Source organism: Taudactylus pleione, unplaced genomic scaffold (assembly GCF_031769625.1).
Source record: "Taudactylus pleione unplaced genomic scaffold, aTauple2 ptg000201l, whole genome shotgun sequence".
NCBI classification, from domain to species: domain Eukaryota; kingdom Metazoa; phylum Chordata; class Amphibia; order Anura; family Myobatrachidae; genus Taudactylus; species Taudactylus pleione.
Window position 1 is genome coordinate 31,259,931 of NW_028284603.1, and position 22,987 is coordinate 31,282,917.

The window sequence follows — 22,987 nt, forward strand, 5'->3', positions numbered from 1 at the left end:
CTCCAAGCGTTCCCTGAAAACTCATCTCTCCAGACAAGCTTATCAAATACCATAATCATCCACTTAACCTCTATAAGCTGTCCTCAGTGGCGTGGAGCCCAGGGCAAATGTAAAAATGGAGACCCCCCCACCTCCCTGTGCACGTGGCAAATAATGGGTGTGGTCATCACTCTGAACATTCCTTAATGCAGTGCCCCTTATACAGTCCCCCCTATACAGTGCCCTAGTAGTGCCCCTTATACAGTACCCCCAGTATGCAATGTCCACAGTAGTGGTCCCCCTTATGCAGCCCCCATTAGTTCTCCTTATACAGTGCCCCCAATAGTGGTCCCCCTTATGCAGGCCCCCAGCAGTGCCCCTTATCCAGTGCCCCCAGTAGTGGTATGCAGGCCCCCCAGTAGTGACCCCCCTTGTGCAGTGCCCCATGTAGTGGTCCGCCGATGCAGTTCCCCAGTAGTAGTCCCCCCCAGTAGAGGTCCCCTCCAGCAATGCAACCAGTAGAGGTCTCCCCCAGCAGTGCCCACAATAGAGGTCCCCCCCAGTAGTGCCCCCAGTAGTAGTCCATAGTTCACACCCCTGATGCAGTGCCCCAGTATAGGTACCCCCCAATAGTGCCCCCAGTAGAGGTACCTCCTGTCCCATCCCCGACAAACACACAAGTAAATAAAAGAAAAAATACCCTTACCTGAACCCACGCTCCGGCTCCCGCCGCCGTCCACACGTCATGACATCTCTCCCATTACCCACTGCAGGAGCCTGAAGACAGGAGCTCATGAGTGAGCTCCAGCCCGGCTCTTACAGTGGGCGCTGCGGCAGTCAATGAGAGTCAGCAGTCAATCAGCATTGGCTCCTGATTGACACGCACATCACTACCGCGCGGTGGCGATGTGTGTGCAGCAGCCAATGAGAGTCTGTCTGACTCTCATTGGCTGCTGATTAACACACACATCGCCACTGCATTGGAGGCGATGTGTATGTAAACACACAGCCTGAGCCCGCCTCCCACTCTCCGCCTGGCACGATTGGGTAAGCGCTCAGGGGGAGGGAAGGGGCTCGGCTATGCGGCACAGGACCGGCGCTGGGCGCAGGGAAGCCTAGTGCCGGTCCTGTATAAATGTGTAGCGCTGACCGCACTCACTGCGGTCGGCACTACACTTACTAGAACAGGCCGGTACCGTGGCCGGCAGCGCCCCCCTGCGCTGCCGGTCCCACGGCATCCAGGGCATGTGCCCTGGCAGCCATACCCTAGTTACACCACTGGCTGTTCTACCCAATTACATCCCCATACATAACTTTACATATTTTCTCTTTCTTTACTTTCACATCCTTCTGACCCTGGGAGAACATTCCTGTTTTACTGGATCATACAGCCCACCAAGAACCTCTGTAATCTGGTTAGGCCAAAAAGTAATAGGTAGCACCTATCCTTGGGTATCAATGCCTGTTTCCCTAATAATTGTAAGCTTGTTCTATTACTGTTTGTTCCTAATTGTAAAGCATAAAACGGAATATGCTGGCACTATATAAGGAACTGATAATAAATAAATAATAATAGTGTGTATTCCCAGCTTTAATGATTCAGCAAAATCCCAAAACAGATCCCAGATCCGTAATATTCTGTCCTTCAGGGTGTGGACCTAATTTGGGAATTTAGTATTAAAATGCAAGGAGCCCAATCATCTGATCGGCCGATAATTGTACAGTGTATTGCAGCAACCAATTGGTAATTATCGGTCTCTTGGACACGCTTAAGTCGTCCAGCATGTCCGATAGATACGCCCAACATTTCCCCTGTTCCTTCACAGAGGAGAAAATAGGAAATGTTTCCTTCGCAGGGAAGGACTGCAGATATTGTAGCCATCCACTGAAAAATATCTCACAGTGGGCCTAATACAGAGGTTTAAGCCCCCCCCCCTCTGTTCGCATTCAGGGCCTTATTCAGAGCTGAACGCTCTGACCAGAGCGCTCGCTCTGAATCAGGGCCCTCCTACCTGTTTTAGGAGCGTCCTCATGGACGCTCGCATAGCTGTGGGTTACCACCCACAGCTTATGCGAGCATCCATGGTGATGGTCGCGATGGTCAAGACCATCGGGCTTGCGACGGAGACCCTGCGGTAGGGTCTCGCTGCCGCAAGCCCTGGAGTGATTTTGGCTCTATCAGAGCCAAAATCACTCCCACTGACATCACTAGTGATGTCAGTGGGGCCGGCTTCAGATGGTAGGCGTTCCCATGGGAACGCCTCCGTCTGGCCGCCACGCCTCCGGCACGCCCACCAAAGGGGCCATGCTGTCAACCACCCACAGCTTATGCGAGCGTCCATGGTCATGGTCGCGATGGTCAAGACCATCGGGCTTGCGACGGAGACCCTGCGGTAGGGTCTCGCTGCCGCAAGCCCTGGAGTGCTTTCGGCTCTATCAGAGCCAAAAGCACCCACTGACATCACTTGTGATGTCAGTGAGGCCGGCCCCAGACGGTAGGCGTTCCCATGGCCACGCCCACCAAAGGGGGCGTGCTGACACTCACCATCGACAGCACGCCCCCTTTGGTGCAAGACCCAGAGCGACAGCTTGGCTGTCGCAGTCCAGGTCTCACGCATGCGCACGACGGAGCTCCCTCCGTCGTGCGCATGCGCAGTGGGGCAACATCGACCCGTTTGCGAGCATCCTTTGCTCGCAAACGGGTCTGAATGACCCCCTCACTCCCAACACCCCAGTCCCAGCAGCACTCACACACTGGGGGTCATTCAGACCCGGTCGCAAGCACCGATGTGCTTGCAACCGGGTCGATGGGTAGACCTGTGCACATGCAGTGGCCGCACTGTGCGTGCGCAAGCCCCGGAGCGAGAGAGAAACTCTCTCGCTCCGGAGCTCGCTACAAAAGGGGCGGCTGTCGATGTTGATCGACAGCTCGCCCCTTTTTGTAGGTGGGCTAGGGGGGTGGTTTCCAAAACGGAGGCGTTCCTTAAGGAACGCCTACCGTTTTGTGGGCAGCCGCACTGGCATCATCAATGATGTCAGTGGGGAGCTTCCTGCTCCATCAGAGCAGAAAGCTCCCTGGGGCTTGCGAGTGCCCAGACCCAACCTTAGGGTCTGGTCGCAAGCCCCGATGGTCGCGATGGTGATCACCATCGCGACCATCACCCTGGTCGCTAGCTAAGCTGTGGGTGGTAACCCACAGCTTAGCTAGCGACCAGGAGGCCGCACCAAAAAAAAAAAGAAGTGCCCGCCCTCATTCAGAGAGAGCGATCGCTTCTTGCGACAACCTCTGAATGAGGTCCACTGTCCTTAAACCACATTCTCTACCAACATCCCAGAAGCACCCAGTCACCCACTCTCCTCCATCTGCATTCACTTACAACACCCCAGCAGAACCCAGACACACACCCTCCCTCCTGCATTCACTACTAACATTGCAGTACCCCCCTGACACACACACTCAACCCTGCATTCCCTGCCAACACCCCAACAAAACTAACTCACTCTCCCCCTGCATTCAGTGCCAACAACCCAGCAGCACCCAGACATGCCCCCTTCCCCCTGCATTCACTGCCAACACCCCAGCAGCACCCACACACACAGCCTCCCCCCTGCATTCACTGCGAGCACCCCAGCACCACCTACCATACACACAATCTTCCTCCACTTAACTACCAACATCTCAGCACACAAAATCTCAGCACACAAACACTGTCTGTTGCTGATCCGGGTCCTCCATTCTTGCAATTTGCTACTCCTACAGCAACAGCAGAGGAAGCAGGTCCCACATCTGTGAGGAGGAAAAGCCAACAAAGGAGGGAGGGGCCATACACTCTAGCCTCAGACCCACCCATTTTTGTACATTTGTGCGATTTCCTTACTGAAGATCCTTCCCTAGAGACCACAGCACATACCCCCCTGGGCTCCCTGCTTATTCCTGTTCTGGGGCGCATAAGCAGAACCTGGAGCAATGGACCCGCTTTCCATTGTATTTCCGTTCCCGGTTCTCAATAAATCTTCTTATTCTTGTTTCAATTATCTATTTCTTAAGATATTGTAATCCAACATGGACACAAACAATGGTTTGTGAAAGCAATGGCAAAGAACCACCCATAGAAGGCTGAACCATCATGTGGCTTGCAACGTACCTGGAACGGAACCCTGTAGCCAGTAGCGCTACTGCAGAGCCACAGGGAGCATTCAAGGAATTCTCCGGGCAGGTACCCTGCAGCCTGTGGAGCTGCCTTGAGCATCCTTAGGCAGTGCTCTACTTCCCAGAGTCATTGGCCCCGCCCCCTTGGTGTGACATTATGATGTCACTGGCTTAGGGGGCTGTGACGGCAAAGGGTGCACTGCCGCCCTGTTACTAAGCTGAATCTACACCTACAGCAAGTTTTATAGGTCCGTCTACCCAACAAAGACTGTTAATGGGTAATTTGGGAAACAGACAAAAAATTGTATTAAATTAAATCTATTGTCATAGTTCAAAATTAAGCACTTATTGGTCAATCATCGTATCAGTAGGCTTTTGTATTTTGGGAGGATACTGGCGGAAACCCATGCAAATATGGAGAGCACATAAAACTCCACACCATACATATATTGTGCCCTGGTAAGTACACAACACATAGCCCAGGATGTTTCAGTCAATAAACCAGTCATTGATGCTCATAGACAATTTATAAATGTAGAATCAGAATGGTGATTAGTTATTACCATACTCACCTATGTCATTACCAGCAACTATTCTGTAAGTGACATTGTTACCTAAGGCATTACTTGCAGAAAATGTGTAAACAGGTTCATTTCTGTCTCTATCGTTCTTTAAAGAAGCGCTAAAAACCAAAAACAAAAAGATATCAGTTCATAGGAATATACGTGTATATGATTTTGTGGTCTAGGGAGAATGATCAAAATAAATAAATTCTGTAATGCCGGGCATACACTATACAATTATCAGGGAAAAGCGCCCGATATAAGCGGATCCCCCCGATAATTGCATTGTGTGTACGGGTGACTGCGGGTAAAATATCAATCAGTCTGGCACAGGGCCGGATTGAGGTCTGTGGGGGCCCCCTGGGCATCAAACTTGTGGGGGCCCATATATACTACCGTTTCTTGTCACCCTAGGCACATTTCTTTCTTTCTATGCACCTTAATGTCCCTCTTGCAATGCCCACTGTAGTAGTGCCCCTTATGCATGTCCCTAGTAGCAGTGCCCCAGTAATGGTCCCCCTATGCAGTGCCCCCAGTAGTGGTGCCCCCTATGTATTGCCCCCAGTAGTGCCCCTTCTATAGTTCCCCCAGTAGTGGTCCCCCCTATACAGTGCCCCAGTAGTGCACCTTATATAGTGCCCCCCAGTAGTAGTCCCCGCTATGCAGTGCCCCCAGTAGTTGTCACACCTATGTAGTGCCCCTTATATAGTGCCCCCACTATGCAGTACCCCCAGTTGGTAAATTTGTGATGTTTTTATAAGCCAGCCGCCGGTGCACTGTATTCTAGTCTAACCTCCCCCACGCCATTCCCATTATTTTGCATAAAATGAATAAATTATTCTTGCAGTTACTTGATGTTATAAATTCTGTGGCCTGTACCTAAGATCTGTGCAGTGCCCCTTATATAGTGCCCCCAGTAGTGGTCCCCCTATACAGTGCTCCCAGTAGTGACCCCCCCTATGCAGTGGCCCCCCTATGCAATGCCAGTGCCCCAGTAGTGGCCCCCCTATGCAATGTCAGTGCCCCCTTACATATACACAAAAAAACAACAACACTTACCTGCATTCACGATCCTGCCGCGACTGCTGCTATTCGCTCCTCTGGCCGGCTCTGTAATGTGGGAGAGACGTCATGAGGAGAGACGTCATGACGTCTCACCGATCACCCACTGTGGGAGCCGAAAGGCAGAACTAATGAGTGAGCTCCAGCCCAGCTCCCTCCATGGGTGCAGCAGCCAATGAGAGTCTGTGTGACTCTCATTGGCTGCCAAAACAAGCACACTGCCGCCGGGTGCCGGCGGCGGTGTGTTTTTTACTAATAAACGAACTGCTGGCGGCACCCAGCGGCAGTCAGGGCCATCTCTTCCATCGGGCTTGTTGGGAAGTTGCCCAAGGGCCCGAACCTTGTAGAGGCCCACCAACCCGCCTCCCTGCAGCCCGGCAGTTGGTAAATTTGTGATATTTTTATAAGCCAGCCGCCGGTGCACTGTATTCTGGCCTAACCTCCCCCACCCCATTCCCATAATTTTGCATAAAAGGACTAAATTATTCTTGCAGTTACTTGATGTTATAAATTCTGTGGCCTGTACCTGTGATCTTAGAGAAATTAGAATTGAAGACTTAAGTAAAGATGAGCACAATTTTTAAAACCACATTATGATGTAGAATATTGGCCATTTCTTCTGCATTAAGGACCTGATACAGAGTCGCATGCAGACATGTCTTATGCTAATGCTGCTGTGGATTCTCTTAACACTGTAACACCCACTTATAGTGTCTTGCGGTGGTGCACTTCCGTCTCATTGTGCCTTTAGATGTGAACTCCAAAGTATTAGGGACTTGCCCGACAAGAGGTGACCTAGACGTTGGAAGGCCCATATTTTTGGCCAAATATTAGCTAAAAACCTCTTATATGATATTCTATTGTAATGTATATTTAAATTTTGAGCAGTAATAATTGTGTAGTGCATCTGCATCAGGGGCATTTTAAGAGAGGAAGGGGCCCATGTGTAGCCTCCGTTTAGACCTCCTCCTCTCTGACGGCGGCTTCATTCCAGAATGTACAGTGCATGCACAGGTCTCCGGGAAAATGGCGCCCGTGCCTACTTTCCCAGGCACATCTTTTCTGCGCATGCACAGATCACTGGGAAAAATGGGCACTGCCATTTTCCCAGTGAGTATTTGCTGCTCTACAGCGCCGGTCCAGCTCTGCGGAGCAGCACTTCGGGAATCGGCGGAGAGGTAAGTATAAATACCTATGGGTGTAGGGTGTGCGGTGTGGGCCCCCCTAGACCCGGGGGCCCGTGTGCACCACACACCCTGCACCCATTATAGATACCCTTGATCTGCATCCATTTTTTCTATGCGTACGACTTTTTAAAAATGTTGGCATCATAACTGTCGACATTATGACTATCAACATGGTGACTGCATCGTGACTGGCTAGCAGTGCAACTCTATCTCTGTAAGTGTCTGGGAAGACTGACACTAATATAACAAGGCCACACAACTTAAATCTGGAAGAATCACAAGCAAGGGAACTTTTAACAACAGTACACTCAGTTTGTATTTGTCTCGGTTATTTCTGTATTTTGTCCTAATCCAAATGCCAGTGCCGCTAGCAACTGTTACCAAGGGAGGAAAGGGCAATCTGGTAATGAAATAAAAATTTTATCTACTCTATGAATCTCAATTTACGCAAGACAAAAATGCGCCAGTCCCTGGATCTTCACAATACACGCTCAGACCATTCCCAGCTAACCTGGTCAGTCCTGCTACAATAAGAACTGTAGGGTTGTAATGTCATAGCAATAATTGTAGTCCAAAAGAAAACTCACCTTACTTCCTGTGGGCTAAATTCTGGAAACGATTGGTCTTTCTTTACCACATTTACAATAACTGAAGCACTGTTATTTAGTGGTGGAGAACCTCTGTCCTTAGCAAAAACTCTTATGTTCATCTCTCCTGGTTCCAGGTGGCTTCCGGTAATTATTCTTCCCTCTCTCTCATTTTCAAGCAGGAAGTTTTCAGAAGATGAGTTATACAACAGGAAGTAATCAATCACACCATTATCTCCCTGCAAAAAAATGTATAGGGACAGGATGTTCAATGGCAAATATATATTACATTACATATTGTAATAAGTTATAACATGGTTTTAAATTATATTTTTCCTTGAGTTCTGTCATAGTTATGTCACAAATGGAAGAAGCATCATTGCAAAACAAAATAAAATATAAACAGATTATGTTTTAAAATGGCATTAAGGAATTTGCTATTAATAAACCTCTTGATGAGGTCCACTAGATGCATGAATTGCATGCTGTCAGAGGCAGGGCCCGAAAATGTTGGGCTACCCTCCATTTTGGCCTCACTACGCTTATCCCACCCCATCGTTTTCTGAGAATAGAAAAGAGTAAGACTTAATTAACTGCTTTCAATAAATTGATAATGAAATACAAAAGATAAAGTAACAATTTCAAATGTAAAATAGTATTTTGAGTAAGAGGACTTTGCAGGATCCTGAATAAGATATTTTGGTTTCTATTTGAACTTGGGTGCACCCTAACATTAATAATGTTTTCAAAAATATGAAGCAACGTGGTATGTCATACTGTAAGCATTTGTAGGATGTTTAAATAATCAAATTATGAAACTAAAGGTGAATGCAGAAATTAACATAGAATAGCTAAGCAATAGGTGTCTACTACATACCTGATCTCTGTCTGTTGCATTTACAACCCCTACAAGTGTCCCCACCGGACTGTTCATATCTAGTTCAGCAAAGTATTGTCTCTGGGTAAACTGTGGAGCATTATCATTATCATCAATTAAGTGAATAGTGAGTTCGGTGCTCGTCTGAAAAACATAAAACAGTTGATGATTATAAAAACAATAAAATCACAACATATTCAAAAACAAACCTATAAGCGGCAAACCAATATGCAGTGCAAATGTATAGAGGACCTCTTCTAAAGAAGATCATCTGCTTAATAACAAAAGCAGTAAAAGCTTTTAGTGATCCTTTTATGTCACGAAGAGATTGAAGTGCTTCTCAGTCCTCCCCCCCCAAAAAATTAAATAAAAATAAATAGAGGGGTCCCAGGTTACATTTTTAAAAAGTGCTACTACAATTATTAGCAATATACCTAATATTGGGAAGCGATGGACAAGTTGTGCATGAACCTGGCATATTATGTGTTTATCCCCCTTAAGAAATATACTAAGAGACAAAACGCGTCTGGTCTATTTATAGGAGAATTCAGCTTTTTCTAATTTTTATCTCTGATGTTGGCAGAGCATCTCCCAAATCCAGTAACCAAGAACTTCTGGAATTCAAATACTTCTGAATTGAACTTCCAGAAAGAGCATATTAGATTTATGATTTAACCCAGGGGTGGGAAACCTTTTTTCTGCCTAGGGCCATCTTGATATATATAACATTATTTGCGGGCACAGTGCAGACCATGCCCCCTCCGTGTGACATCACACGGGACGGGGACACAATCGCCGGTGATTACAGCAATGCCCAGAGCATCCTGAGGATGCCCCAGTGAGCTGTAAGGGCAGCTGTGTAACCATCTAAAGCATCCTAAGGATGCTCCAGGTGGCACTGTTTCATAGATTTTGGCTGCAGGGTGCCATTCTAGGCACCCTTTAAGCCAGATGAGGCTAGCAGAAAAAAGCTCTGAGGGCCAGACCAAATGATTCCGGGGGCCTTAAACGGCCCCCGGGCATGAGGTTCCCCATTCCTGATGTAACCAGATAAGCTCTTTTAACCTTAGTTGATGTATTTTTAACTTGTCGATTTTGTATTAAATATACTATTAGATTATGACACTATACAGTTCCTTCCAGTTTATGTTCTCACAATTTGAAGGAATTGCTAACAATCCTAATTTCACAAACAGGGGCAATGTGGTCATGGCCTCCATGCTACAGTCTATGCCAATCATTTACAGCAGCTGGTTCCTGGCAGTTTGCTATCTTGGCATTGCAGCAGCAGAGCTCCTGCCTCCTCTGGCTCCTTCACACAACTGAACTGCCCATATTTGAGCCCTCTGTGGCAGCATCATGAGAGGATGCAAATTGATCTAGCCCTAAATAGGAGCTTCTGGCCCTTCAGTCTTTGCATGATTATCATAGCTATACCTGGCAGTCTTTGTTGCTAAAACTGGATATCCGTATGTTGACTCCAGGCCTCCTGTTTCTGACCACTGTTGTTATTGCCCTCTCACTGTCCTGCTGCCTTTGCTATATTGTTCTCACGTTCCTGCCATTACATTTAGATTGGTCTGTGATCCTGTGCACCAATCCTGTATCTGGACTGCCTTCTGCCAGAGTTAATAGTAATCAGATGTGAACATTTTTGGGTAACAAGTTTAAATACCTTGAGGGTGACACCTTAGGGACACATTATAGCAATGAGAAGTGTAAGAGTAATCACAGATTAAGTGGATAAGTGGATGGAGATAAAGTACCAACCAATCAGCTCCTGTCATTTTTCAAACACAGCTTGTAAAGTGACAGGAGCTAATTGGTTAGTACTTTATCTCTCTCCAAGGCTTAGTACATAGACCCCTAAGCCTGTTACTATTTGTATTTGTTAATAATTTACTTCTTTGCTATATTTCATTATGACTCATCGGGGTGGGTATAATTACTAAAGTGAGAGTTTTTAGAAGTGGAGATGTTGCCCATAGCAACCAATCAGATTCTATTTAACATTTAGCTAGCACCTTCTAGAAGATAATAGCTAAAACCTGATTGGTTGCTATGGGCAACATCTCCAATTCTAAAAACTCTCACTTTAGCAAATATACCCCATCAAATACATTGTGCTAGATGAGGTGGAAGGTATATTTTCTCAGACCCAAATTGGGGGGTACAATGTACCCAGCCAATTACTTGACAACCCAGATGATAGCATCCGACTACGTATGTCTCTAACAGCGAAAATAGTGCCCCTATACTGGCCAATCTGATTGCTCCACTCGGCTGCAGTAGGCTGTATTTCTGCCACATTTGGCTGTACATGTACATAGACATGTACAGCCACATGTGGAAGATTCAGGCAGTGTGCAGTGAAATGTGACAGATCTCACACATCAGCCTGAATGGTCAGGTTTAGCAATGATATTGGTTTAAGCTCTCTTCTCTCTGTACATACAGATTTTTTCCATTATCACAAATGTGCAAATGTATGTTATCAGCTGCACTTCCAGTAATATATCAGAACCAATCACCACATAACGTCACAATAATAAAACTAGCTCACCCAGCTAAGACACTTAATATTCTCTCATGCAACCTCTTACCTCATAAAAAGGAGCCGTCTTGTTGTTAGTAGCTGTAATAGTTAGTAATGAGCTGTTTTTGGTTTCATAGTCAAGAGGATTTTTTATGAAAATGTTCCCAAGCAGTTCATCTATTTCAAACTGTTCATCTTCATCTACCCTCAAACAAAGAAATAAATCATGAGTCACCACAAAATAGAAGCATGTAGTACACACACATCATGGATACAAATGTGTTACGTAGTGACTGAGAGCTCTGTTACAATACAGTACTATAAAAATCTTGCACTGTAGTGTTTTATTTAGATCCCTTTTATGGCTCATTTACATATTAAATCTTGCTTTAGCGTTAGAGCCATTATAGTGATGCTATTAGAAGGCACTTTTCATGCCCTGCACTTTGACCAATACAATATATTGTACAGATACCACATAGAAATAGTTAGTTCCACATTGTACGATTTGTATAGCACATTAACGAGTGGACAGATGGGAATAAGCATTTGAGCTTTGTGAGAAATGGGAATATCGTCTGATACTTGTTTTATAATCATTGGACTGAACAATTGTCCAAGATATCTAATTAGTCCAGGGGCCGTATTCAATTAGAAGCGAAAAGCGGAGATCCGCTAAAAAATATCGCCAATTCGACTTTTCGCCAGTCGGAAACTTATCTCCGTATTCAATTCCAAATACTTTTTCGCGTACGCGGAAAGTCAATACAATGTAATAGGCGAAAAAGATTCACCTCGGAATAGCAGGAGAAAAGAAGTGCGTTTTTTATTTTGGGGTGCAAAGGTGGGGAAACCACTCAGCCCCCCAAAGGATAACTGCATCAAAAAAATTCCTAAAAAAAACTTAAGAACACCGCAAAAAAGTACTTTCATTTTGGGGGCAAAAAAGTCCAAAGTGGGGGGACAAATTCAAAAGCTAGCAAAATAAGGTTCTAGGGTGCTCTAAGAAGGGGCCAAGTGTTTTTTGTGGTTGCAGGTGTTTTTATGAGGAATTACAAAAAAAAACTTCACTTTAGAGACATTAAAAGATGCTTGCACCCATTTTCAGGTACCCCAAATTTGCCAGGACTACTTATTTTCTCAAAAAAATTCTGCTTTATGCCATTCTTCACCACTTGTGCAAAGATGCTAATTAGTGGCAAATGTACCAACTTAAGTATCCCAAACAGTTTTATTAGGGTTAATCGGGCACTACTACATTGATCTCCAATGTTTCAGAATCTTTTTGGGGGATTCAGGCTGATTTCCCCGATTCTGACACCACTTTCCGTCTATTCTGACTTTGCGTGTCGCCATTTTCACGTCTTTTGGAATTGAATATCGCGAATAGTGGGGACGTGTACGATAAGTTTCAGCGGCCAAAAGACACGATGTAGACGAAAAGTCCGGCAGGCGAAACTTTATCGCAAGTGCAAAACTATCTGAATACCACCCCAGGTTCCAGAATGTAGCGCATAAAGATGAGTGGCTAGCAGAGGGGAAAAGCTTGTACTTGTGATCAGGAGGTCAGGGGAGTGCGCTACAAGTAAATGTGATGGATAATGTCCATAATAATGGTGCTGTAACACACAAGTGCTTGTGGGGCCACTAGATTGATGGAGGCAGAGGCGTCTTTTGCCGCAGTCTCGTCTGTGTCTTTATGCTAATGCCGCATGTGATTTTTAAACAACTGAGAAGCCCACATGCATTTCTGTCAGTGTGCATACACGTTTCGCACCATCCAAGCTTGCACCAGCCCTATGGCAGGTACAGCCCCTCCATCTGAGTATGGCCTCCTGTGTGAGCAGCTGTGCATGTATTGAACGCAGCTGCTTTCAGCGACACGCATGTGACATGCCCATGTCGGTTTTGCCACACACCCGTCACTTCCCAGGACTGCCCACTGTAATTCTCAGACTCTGGGTCTGTGCTGCGTCTCTGTGCGCAGACAATTGAGTTGAGCGCACGGATCAATGTGCAATACACAAAACACTAGTAAACTGCGTGCATGTTGGCATCCACCTCTCAATCAGGCCCTACAGCTGCTATTCCCACACCCATTCCAATGCTTATAATAGAATCAAGAAACACTAGTACAACAGTGGGTAGGGCCCATGTAATAATAAAAAAATAATATATTAAATATTGTATAAACCGTTTATATTACCAAACAGACTGTAGACTATGAAAGCATTATCTCCACTATCCTCATCAGTTGCTGTGACTTGGCCAATTGACGTTCCAACCGGTACATTTTCTTCAACAGTGATATAATCTAATGGTGCAAACACTGGTTTACAGTCATTTATATCCAGTACATGGACAACGAGGGTACAGTAGCCTTGTTTTTTCTGCGGTATTCCATTATCTTCAGCCAGAATGAAAATCTATTGATATAAAACATATTACATTTAGACCATCTATTGTACATAGTAGGCTTCATCTGTGAAATAGCCAGGGTTACATTGTGTAACTAATGATCTAGCCATAATTTCACTGCTTATAATTGATAGATACTCAATGTAAATGTCATTGCTCTGTCATCCCAAATAATTGTATAACTATTGCACAATAATTTGGCTACAATAGAGGTTCCCAAACGTAGTCCTTAAGGCTCCCCAACAGTTCAGGTTTTAGAGATATCCATGGTTGAGCACAGGTGGTTAAAGCATATTGACTGAAGTACTAATTAAGACACCTGTGCTCAACCATGGATAACTCTAACACCTGAACTGTTCTGGGAGCTTTGAGGAACGCATTTGGGAACATCCAGCCTACAGCATCATAAGGGGAGATGTATCATGCCTTGGAGAGAGATAAAGTGGAGATAGATAAAGTACCAACCAATCAGCTTCTACCTGCCATTTTATAGGCTGTGTTTGAAAAATGACAGAAGCTGTTTGGTTTGTACTTTATCTCTCTCCCAGGCTTGATACATCTCCCCCTTAGTATACCTCTGATTCCAATACATGATTAATGTTACTGAGGTAGTCACCGCATAGAGGGCCGCCAAGAGATGAATGTTTTGGCCAAGCATACAGTAGGTCCATACTAGCCATGCCTTGCACATTGATGGGGTGTGGTTATACGTCTCTAGCCAGAATGGACCCCAATTAGGCCCGGGCCCTATAACTTTATACCAGGCCAGCCCATCACATCTAGGCATCTCTGTACAGTTATGGGTGACTTTTTATATGCAAGAAGCTTAAGCATATATATGTTATAATTAGAGATGAACTGATTGCAGGATATGGGTAGAGATTACATTAAAACATAAAAGCTTTTTCAGTAAGGTTCAGGTTGACTAACCCCAAGCACTGCGTTTCCTGTGGTTTTAGGTGATCAAACATAATCATTGCTTCCAGAGGTTACAATTAAAGATACAATTTTAGAACTTGGGTGACAGCCTAATTATATAGATTATGTTTAACTTCTCAGCTGTCTCTTTAAAAAGAACTTGGCATTTGGACATATCCTAAAGTACTGACTATGGGCCTGATTCATTACGGATCACAACTGCGATTACGCGTGCAGTCTCGCTGCGATAGTATGCTAATCCTTTGCAATCGCTATGCCGCCGCAGCACAACATAAGGACGCCCACTTTACCTTACACACTTCCGTAATGTTTAGCAGACTATGAAAACATCGGTACAATCGAGTACCATCACAGCCTCACACACACTTGCACAAGCTCTGACCTTACTCAGAAATTGCTAACTTCAGCGAACGCTATCAATCCTCAGGCTGCGTAGGACATCACAGTGGATAATTTATGCACGCCCCTGCACCGTGTTTAAACGCCCTGGCACGCCTGCGTTACGCCAACCACCCCCCCCCCGGCACCACCTACAAACGGCACTTCCTGTCAATCACATTGCGATGGGTCTGCATAGTCGTTGCGATCGCAGTCCCGATCACAGTGGCCGGCTCGTGCACTGTGATGTATACGCATGCCGAGAACGCAACAATTGGCCGATTGCGTGCGTATTAGCAACTGCGATACAAGCTGAATCAGGCCCTATGTGCACACTTAAAAGAAAAACAAATCACTTCAACGCTAAAACACATATACACACACACAATAATGAATACACATTAATTTAATATACAGCCTGTTACTTCGGAAAATATAAGGAGATACTAACAACAAAATGCAGTATATTGCCCCATAAAACGTGCATTGCAGTCATTCAGAATATCTATTGGATTACTCTGACCTGGAATTCATTAGGTCCAGTTTCAAAATCAAAGATGCTAGTTGCAAAAATTTTTCCATCTTTGGCATTTATAGCGAAGGGCTGATCATTCAGAATACTATATGTAAGGTCTCCGTTTCTGCCTGTATCAGTATCCGTGGCACGCACCTGGGCAATGAATGTAGGGATGCTCTGCTCCTAAAATATATAATCAACATTCTGTATGAATTCAAAAGGACTCATTAAATGGATATAAGGATCACTGAACAAGAGAAACTACACTAGTTTAGTTTTACCGTGTTTCAAGCCTAAAAAGAAGGCTATTTAAACTACATCTAAGGCAGCGTTTCACAAGTCTGAATCAGGCCCTAAGGCACCTGTGCTCAAGCATGGATATCCTTACTACCGGGCTGTAATAGCGGAGTTTGGGAAACCAGGTGCTTAGTACATTCGGGGAATGCAGTAAAACCCCCGAAAACTGCATTTTCGGGGGTTTTACAGGTTTTTTTTTTTAACCTTTAGTACATCCTGCCCCGGGAGTGAAGTTGATCAAAACATTGCAGTGAAAGAGTGATCACAAAGGTATGTACCCAGCTTTAATCAGATCATCTATAATGTGTTACATTCAAGCACTAGACCACCTGGGCTTGTTCTATAGCAGTTAGACCACAAGTGTGGGATTCTGCTTTAGTGAAAACAATCCCCAACAAGATTATGGGGCTGATTAGGCAAGCAGTGAAAGAGTGGACCATAGCAACCAATTAGTTTGTTGTACCTATCATTTTATAGAATGTACTTGATAAATACTGCCTCATAGCTGATTGGTTGCTATGGGCAACTCCTACACTGGTCCACTTCTCCACTCTTTCCACTCTGTTAAATCTTACAGCATGGGCAACATCATGACAGAAGATGTGCAGAGCAGTGACAAAATTCGATACACCGACGATAAGTTGTTTTAATAGATGGGGGGGGGACACAGGACTGTTCAGCAAGTTGAGTTTCTAAACAGCCAAACAGAAGAGACTGCAGGTACACGCATCGGCATCGTTATCATGAGTGGACACTCATGATTTGCACATATTTTGCACGATCTGTCTTTCCAATTCATCGAAATCAGGTGAATCGTGCAAAATATCGTCTAGCGTGCACGGACTTTAAGATTCCACCCCAGCTGCCTTTCTGCTCTGGAACTCACACCATCCCTTCCCAGACTCTCTTCTAGAGTCCACATCTTAAAACAAGCACTTAAGCCTAACCTTTTCATAAAAGCCTATCACCCCTCTTCATGACTTCTTTACCCCTACCACTCTGAACATGCACCGATTCTCTATCCCAGTTTTTATTCCTGGTTACATCCCTCCCCATTAGGCAGTCGACACTTCACCTCCCAGCACCATCCCTGCCACCAATGTACCCTTATTTTCCCCTTTCCAATCCCCCACCAGCAGGGCCGTAACTAGGGTAGTGTGACCAGTGCCATGGCACAGGGCACCGCAGGGCAGGGGGCGCTGTTTGGACCTGTCAATTTTCCTGTTTATTATCACTCTCACTTGTAGCTTCCTCTTATTTTATCCCCAGCATCTCCTGTCCTCCCCTGTCTCTTCCCTGGCCCTTCCCCATGAGGCCATGGCCCTTCTTCAGGTGCACTATATTATGTTCCTATTTAAAAAATGGCGGGGGGGGGGGGGGGCACCAATACTCTTTATGGCACAGGGCACCAAAATGTCTAGTTATGGCTCTGCCCACCAGTGACTCTCTCCCTGAGTACAGCTTCATACTCCTCCCACTCCCTTATATTTCCCATCTCCCGCCCCTGCTGCATGACTTACCATTGCCTGCTCTGCTTACCACCACCTCCAGGTCGCACCTCCATAGCCTCCACCCAGGGGTGTTTCTAGAAAGGAGGGGACCCATGTGCAGTCTCCGTCATGGGCCCACTCCTCTCCGTCCAGCTGCGCACTGAGCAGTGCACACCCAGCACCGCACTTATAGACTCTGGGCACTAGAGTGCCCGAATTCTATGGCGCATGCGCAGGTCACTGGAAAAATGGCCACGACGGCCATTTTCCCTGTACTGCGCAAACTACAGGAACATTGCCGCCGCGGCCATTTTCCAGCCGTTTTTTTTTTACAGGCGCTGAAACCGGGGCCGACGTGGTACTCCTGAGAGGTAAGTTTTATGAGTGCAGGGTGTGCGGTGCGGGCCCCCCCTGCACCCAATATAAATACGCCCCTGACTCCACCCTATATACTTGTGCTAATAGTTATTATATGTCATCCTATGCGTTGATGTATAATTGGGTAGTTTAACCCTTGTACAGCACTAATGATACCTTGTGGTGACAGATAAATAAAATCTAATAATAATAATCACTATTATTGCCATAATAATGGTCTCCTGTTACAACATTTACTATGGGCCACCCTTGTATGATGATTACAAAATACCTTAATATTTATATATTGTTATTGTCCATTTATCTACATTATCTTACCTCTTTCACTGTCACATTCACAAATGGGTTTGGGAAAACAGGAGCATATTGATTGCCACTGATGACAGTCACATGTACGATGGCCTCACTGTATATAGAGGGCTTTTGTGAATCTGTCGCCTTCACTGTTATATTACTTGGAAAATCATCAATATTTAGCGTATTCTTAGTTCTCATTATTCCTGTCACTGGATCCATAATAAAGTCATCTATAAATAATTCAAGGACAAGAACATTATATGCAGTATGACATAATAATAAAACACCTCAGAATCCAAGTGTTACTATAACGCACCCCTGTCATAGATTTCTCCAACTTCATTTGTGTTATTTTAGAATCATGAGTAGAAACAATCTTTGTTGTAACATTCAAGAAATATAACAGTGAGTACAAAACAGATAGCAATCTACAGGCTATATATAAATATGCTAACTTTATTCATCATATCTTAATTAAGGTATTTTTCAAACAGTTCCCTACTTTTATTGGAGCCATTCATTAAACTAGTAATGCAGGAGCTATCACTGATATCTCTTGGTTACAGTCCTGCTGCATTAATTTCTACACTCCCCATACTTTTGTATGGGGATGTAGAAATTATGCCATTCATCAAATTCTGACAATTATGTATTTTCGGAATTTGATAGTGTTACTGTACGCTATCCTCAGATGTCATACAGCTCCCGATTGGCTTTATAATGTGCAATTTACACATTACACAGCAGCTTGTGAAGCAGTGGGACTGTAGCGGGACTCCCCCCCACCTCCCTCCCTCTTCGGCACTCCATCCTGGCCGGCTCCCTCCACCCCGCCGCTGCATACTGCTGCAGTGTGAAACGTGTTTCCCCTCTGTTTGGTCCCCGGTGGCACTTGTAAGTGCTTAATTAACTGTGGGGGGTATCCGGATTTGGATGCTATTTATATTATTATTATATATTATTTCCATCTGGTTCTTTCATTATGTTGATGCTCCCTGAAATTCCTTCATTTTGGTAGGAGATCCAACCAGTCATATGATATGATTTTATACCTTCATTTGCATTTTATATGTAAGTGGGGAATTGTACATTAATCAAATAGTGTTGCACTATATATTTTCCTACTCTCTCCTTTTATGGCGTCCATGTGAAATTTGTCCTTTGAGAATAAAGAAGGAGGATTCTAAAAATATGTTCATGCCCCAAGTAAGGGTATTTAACCTGCTTCAGAGATGTGTGGTGATCTATCTACTTGAAAACTTTTTTTCTGAGTTAATCACAAAGAAAAACGAATTACCTTTCTCCAGTTCTGGACACTATAGTGTTTAAATTGTTTTAGGGTGTTATGCCCTTTTTTATCTATTTATTTTTTACAGTGTTTTGATTTGGGAGTCTACACAGCGCTGAAAAAAGGTAAATATTCACTTTATTACGTCTCTGTACAGCTCACACCGTGGGACATATGCGTTGTGCGACTTTTTAGTGACTTAGATGCATGCGCAGTTGAAGAACGTTGACTATTAGAGTGAATATAGACATTGGGTCCCACTGAGATTCAGCCCCACCGTGCGGACTTTGCTTATTCAATGTAAATGAGTTTATGGGGCACATGCCTCTACTAACTGTTTTACAAAATTTTACTTTAACTAGGTAATTATTTAATTACATATATAATTAATACCCCAAACTACTTTCATATGTTCTGTGCTTTAAAATAAGATGCTTGACTAAGTTTCAGAAATTTAATTTAATTTTTTCAAGATATGTAAATAGATGATAATTTGGGTTCTACAAATCATTGTTTTCTTTATTTATCTGGGCTGCTAGGACGTGGCAAAGGAGATGTTTTGTTTTTTTCTCTTTTGTTTTCATTTTTATAAATGCGTTACCTATATTGCAGCTTATACTTTGTTTTGTTGGTAAGTTTACAAAACTTAAATGAGGAATATAAAAAATAGGGCACAGCATCCCCGGGGATAACAAGCGATTAAGAGCCTGATTCACAGATTTACGTAAACCTGATATTTCCACAAATCTCCAATGTTTAATTATCTGCACATGTGCATATTTGGTCCTGTGACGTTGGTGCTTGGTGGCAATGCCTCAAAAGCCAAAAGGGGGCAATGACGGGGAAGTTCTAGAAAATGGTGGGGTGTCTGCCCTTTTTCCTGGGCATGCCAAAGCCACTGACTGCATCCTTGGATGCAGCTTCAGTGTCCACCTGAAGGTTACTCAGATGTCTGATGCAGTGGCATCACAAAGGGGGTGCGGGACGCACCCGGGTGTCACTGAGGCACTGCACACTGAGTGGTCCCCGGGGGCAGTCTGCACATCCGGGACACCCCTGGAGTGATTACAACTGGGGTTTAGGTCGCAAGGCCCTACCCATGAGTCCATGCCCCCTAACCACAAGGTCACGCCCCCTTTTTATCGGCACGTGATGTCGCCGCTCGCACTGCAGCCCTCCTCGCACCTGGTGTCACTGCAGGGAGAGACGCCACTGGTGTAATGTTCATGCAGAAGATCCGATGCTGCTTCTTTAGATGCAGCAATTGGATCACAGAAGCTCTGGCGTGGAGACAGCTGATCTGAAAATCATCTGTCTCCCTGAATCTTTTCACTGCTCCTTTCGGAGCAGTGAAACTACTGCACCTGTGTGACCTAGAGTTCACGCAGACGCACAAAAGCCCCGGCAACCTGCGGAAGGAGCCGGACAGGGCCTGAGGGATTCTAAAGGATCCTTCTTCGCAACCCGGATTGCGATGGCATTCGCCATCTAAAGAGGGCGAATGCTCCTGCAGTAAAGCTCCTAAGATATTGTATTTTTGTAGCTTGATGAATTCCTGTTCGCTTACTAGTGTATGGGGACAGCGGGCCATTGCGGGAGAGAAAGGTTAGCAGTTAGCAGGAGATATCTGTGATACTAGTGTAAGGGGACAGCGGGCTATTCCGGGATAGAAAGGTTAGCAGGAGATATCTGTGATACTAGTGTATGGGGACAGCGGGCCATTCCGGGATAGAAAGGTTAGCAGGAGATATCTGTCATACTAGTGTATGGGGAAAGCGGGCCATTGTGGGAGAGAAAGGTTAGAAGGAGATATCTGTGATACTAGTGTATGGGGACAGCGGGCCATTGTGGGAAAGAAAGGTTAGCAGGAGATATCTGTGATACTAGTGTATGGGGACAGCGGACCATTGTGGGAGGTTAGCAGGATATATCTGTGATACTAGTGTATGGGGACAGCGGGCCATAGCGGGAGGTTAGCAGAAGATATCTGTGATACTAGTGTATGGGGACAGCGGGCCATTGCGGGAGAGAAAGGTTAGCAGGAGATATCTGTGATACTAGTGTATGGGGACAGCGGGCCATTGCGGGAGAGAAAGGTTAGCAGGATATATCTGTGATACTAGTGTATGGGGACAGCGGGCCATTGCGGGAGAGAAAGGTTAGCAGGAGATATCTGTGATACTAGTGTATGGGGACAGCGGGCCATTGCGGGACAGAAATCTGTGATATCTCCTGCTTTACCTTCTTGATGAATGGCACAGACACTTAATTTCTACAAAAGCAGATGAAAATATTAATTTTATCCTGCTTTTGTAGAAATGAAGTGAAAATGAATAGAGCCCTTAAAGAACAAAAGGTTGTTTTAAATTACCTGTTTTTTATTAATTGTCCTAGATTATATAATTTGTCATTGAAGCAATTATATTATCCTTGTTTGCCCCATTGGCTGATTCTTATATGTGTTGCACTTTGGTGCTGTTAAATTATTTTACCTGTACTCAAATTTTGCTAACAATAAAGTAAACTAGTAGTAGTACTGGCTTCGACAATGATTATTCCTACCTTCATCCTCATTACTTATGCTGTATACAAGGGAAGAGGGCAAGTAAAAGGCTTTGATCTGCGTTAGGTAAGTATGTGGCACAGCCCAGTCATCCAATGGTTCCGGGCTATAATAATCAGCTGAGAATACTGGCCGGCTAATGTTGCTCGGTGATATCGTCACAAACACCTTTGAATGATAAAAACAAATAAATAAGAGAGGTAATTTCTGAACTCTGCATTAATAATGGATGAAGGATAAAGAAGGAAGAAAACAAACCAATAACATAATGAACTGTACCTTAACGGAGGTAGATTGAGGAGGAACCCCGTTGTCAGTGCAATTGACTGTCAGGACATAGTGCAGCGGGGAGTGATGCACAGGAAGATCTTTTGTTAAGAAGATGTGGCCGGTTGCATTAGCTATGGCAAATAGTTCCTCGCTGTTAGGACCTGACACAAGAAATTTGTGGCTGAACAAAAAGTCTGACATAAACACCACAGATATTTGCTTTTGCGTCAGTCATTTATGTTCACTAGTATAGAATAAATCAAAATCTTAAATTAACCTTATCATGTAAATTCCAATATTCTGCATAGATATAGATTTGCATTTCAAACACATATAGGGGAATTCAATATAGAGCGAAAACTCAGTTTTTGCGTTAATATCGCACCTATGACGTCATCGCAGGTTTTAGTTTTATACTATATTCAATTTCAAAGACTTTTTGCAGGTTCGAAAAGTCTTTGAAAAAAAACGGAGATAACTTTTCACCCAGAAAAATCTCCCAGAAACTTTGTACCCAGAAAAATCTCCGATATGAAACGTAAACTTTGACAGCGAAGTTTACGTTTCATATTGAATACCCCTCAAAGAGGTGTATTCAATATGGGAGCAAAAAGTCCGTGCTGGACTTTTCGCTCCACATCGGAGATTTTCCTGGGATAAAGTATCGGGCACGCGCCCGCTTTATCCCCGTATTCAATATGAAACCTACGAAAACGGGAAGGTGCGAAGTGGGATCTGCGTAAAAAAATGAATTTTTCCTTGAATAAATTGTAGGACCCCCCTAAAGTTGTAAAAACATGGGGGATCACTATGGGTACCCCTGTTTTAGCCTGCAAATGAAAGTCGGGGATTTAAATAGCCGCAGAAGGTGTTTTTTCCCGACATTGAAGAAGTGTTGCAGAAGAGCACTTTTTTTTTTTCGTTTTTTTAAGTGGTCCCATCAAATTTGGGGTACATGAAAATGGGTACTAGCATATTTTTATGTCCCTAAAGTAAGTTTTTAAAAAATCTACAACTATGCACCTGCCACTAATAGCCTATTCTAGAATACACCTGCCGCATACTTACAGAATAGCCCTGAACCTATTTCCCTATTTTTAAACACTTTTTTCCCAATTTTTTTTTTAACCCCAATTTTTAAATACATTTTTTGGGGTGTCCCTATTTTTTTTTTAAAACTTTTTTTGACACAGTTATTTTTAAAATGTCAT

General features: G+C 44.4%; 1 protein-coding gene across 1 annotated transcript in view; it reads right to left on the reverse strand.

The window, feature by feature from the left end:
* The window catches only part of LOC148518286 (protocadherin Fat 4-like), a 101,824-nt gene that overhangs the window by 49,615 nt on the left and 29,222 nt on the right, over positions 1-22,987 (reverse strand). The window contains exons 13-21 of the mRNA XM_088477444.1: positions 21,786-21,937; positions 21,506-21,674; positions 17,677-17,885; positions 15,200-15,376; positions 13,148-13,367; positions 11,009-11,142; positions 8,406-8,549; positions 7,529-7,767; positions 4,702-4,811 (exon numbers count right to left, since the gene is read on the reverse strand). Of these exons, the coding sequence (XP_088333570.1) occupies positions 4,702-4,811; positions 7,529-7,767; positions 8,406-8,549; positions 11,009-11,142; positions 13,148-13,367; positions 15,200-15,376; positions 17,677-17,885; positions 21,506-21,674; positions 21,786-21,937 (1,554 nt within the window). The remainder of the gene's footprint in view (positions 1-4,701; positions 4,812-7,528; positions 7,768-8,405; positions 8,550-11,008; positions 11,143-13,147; positions 13,368-15,199; positions 15,377-17,676; positions 17,886-21,505; positions 21,675-21,785; positions 21,938-22,987) is intronic.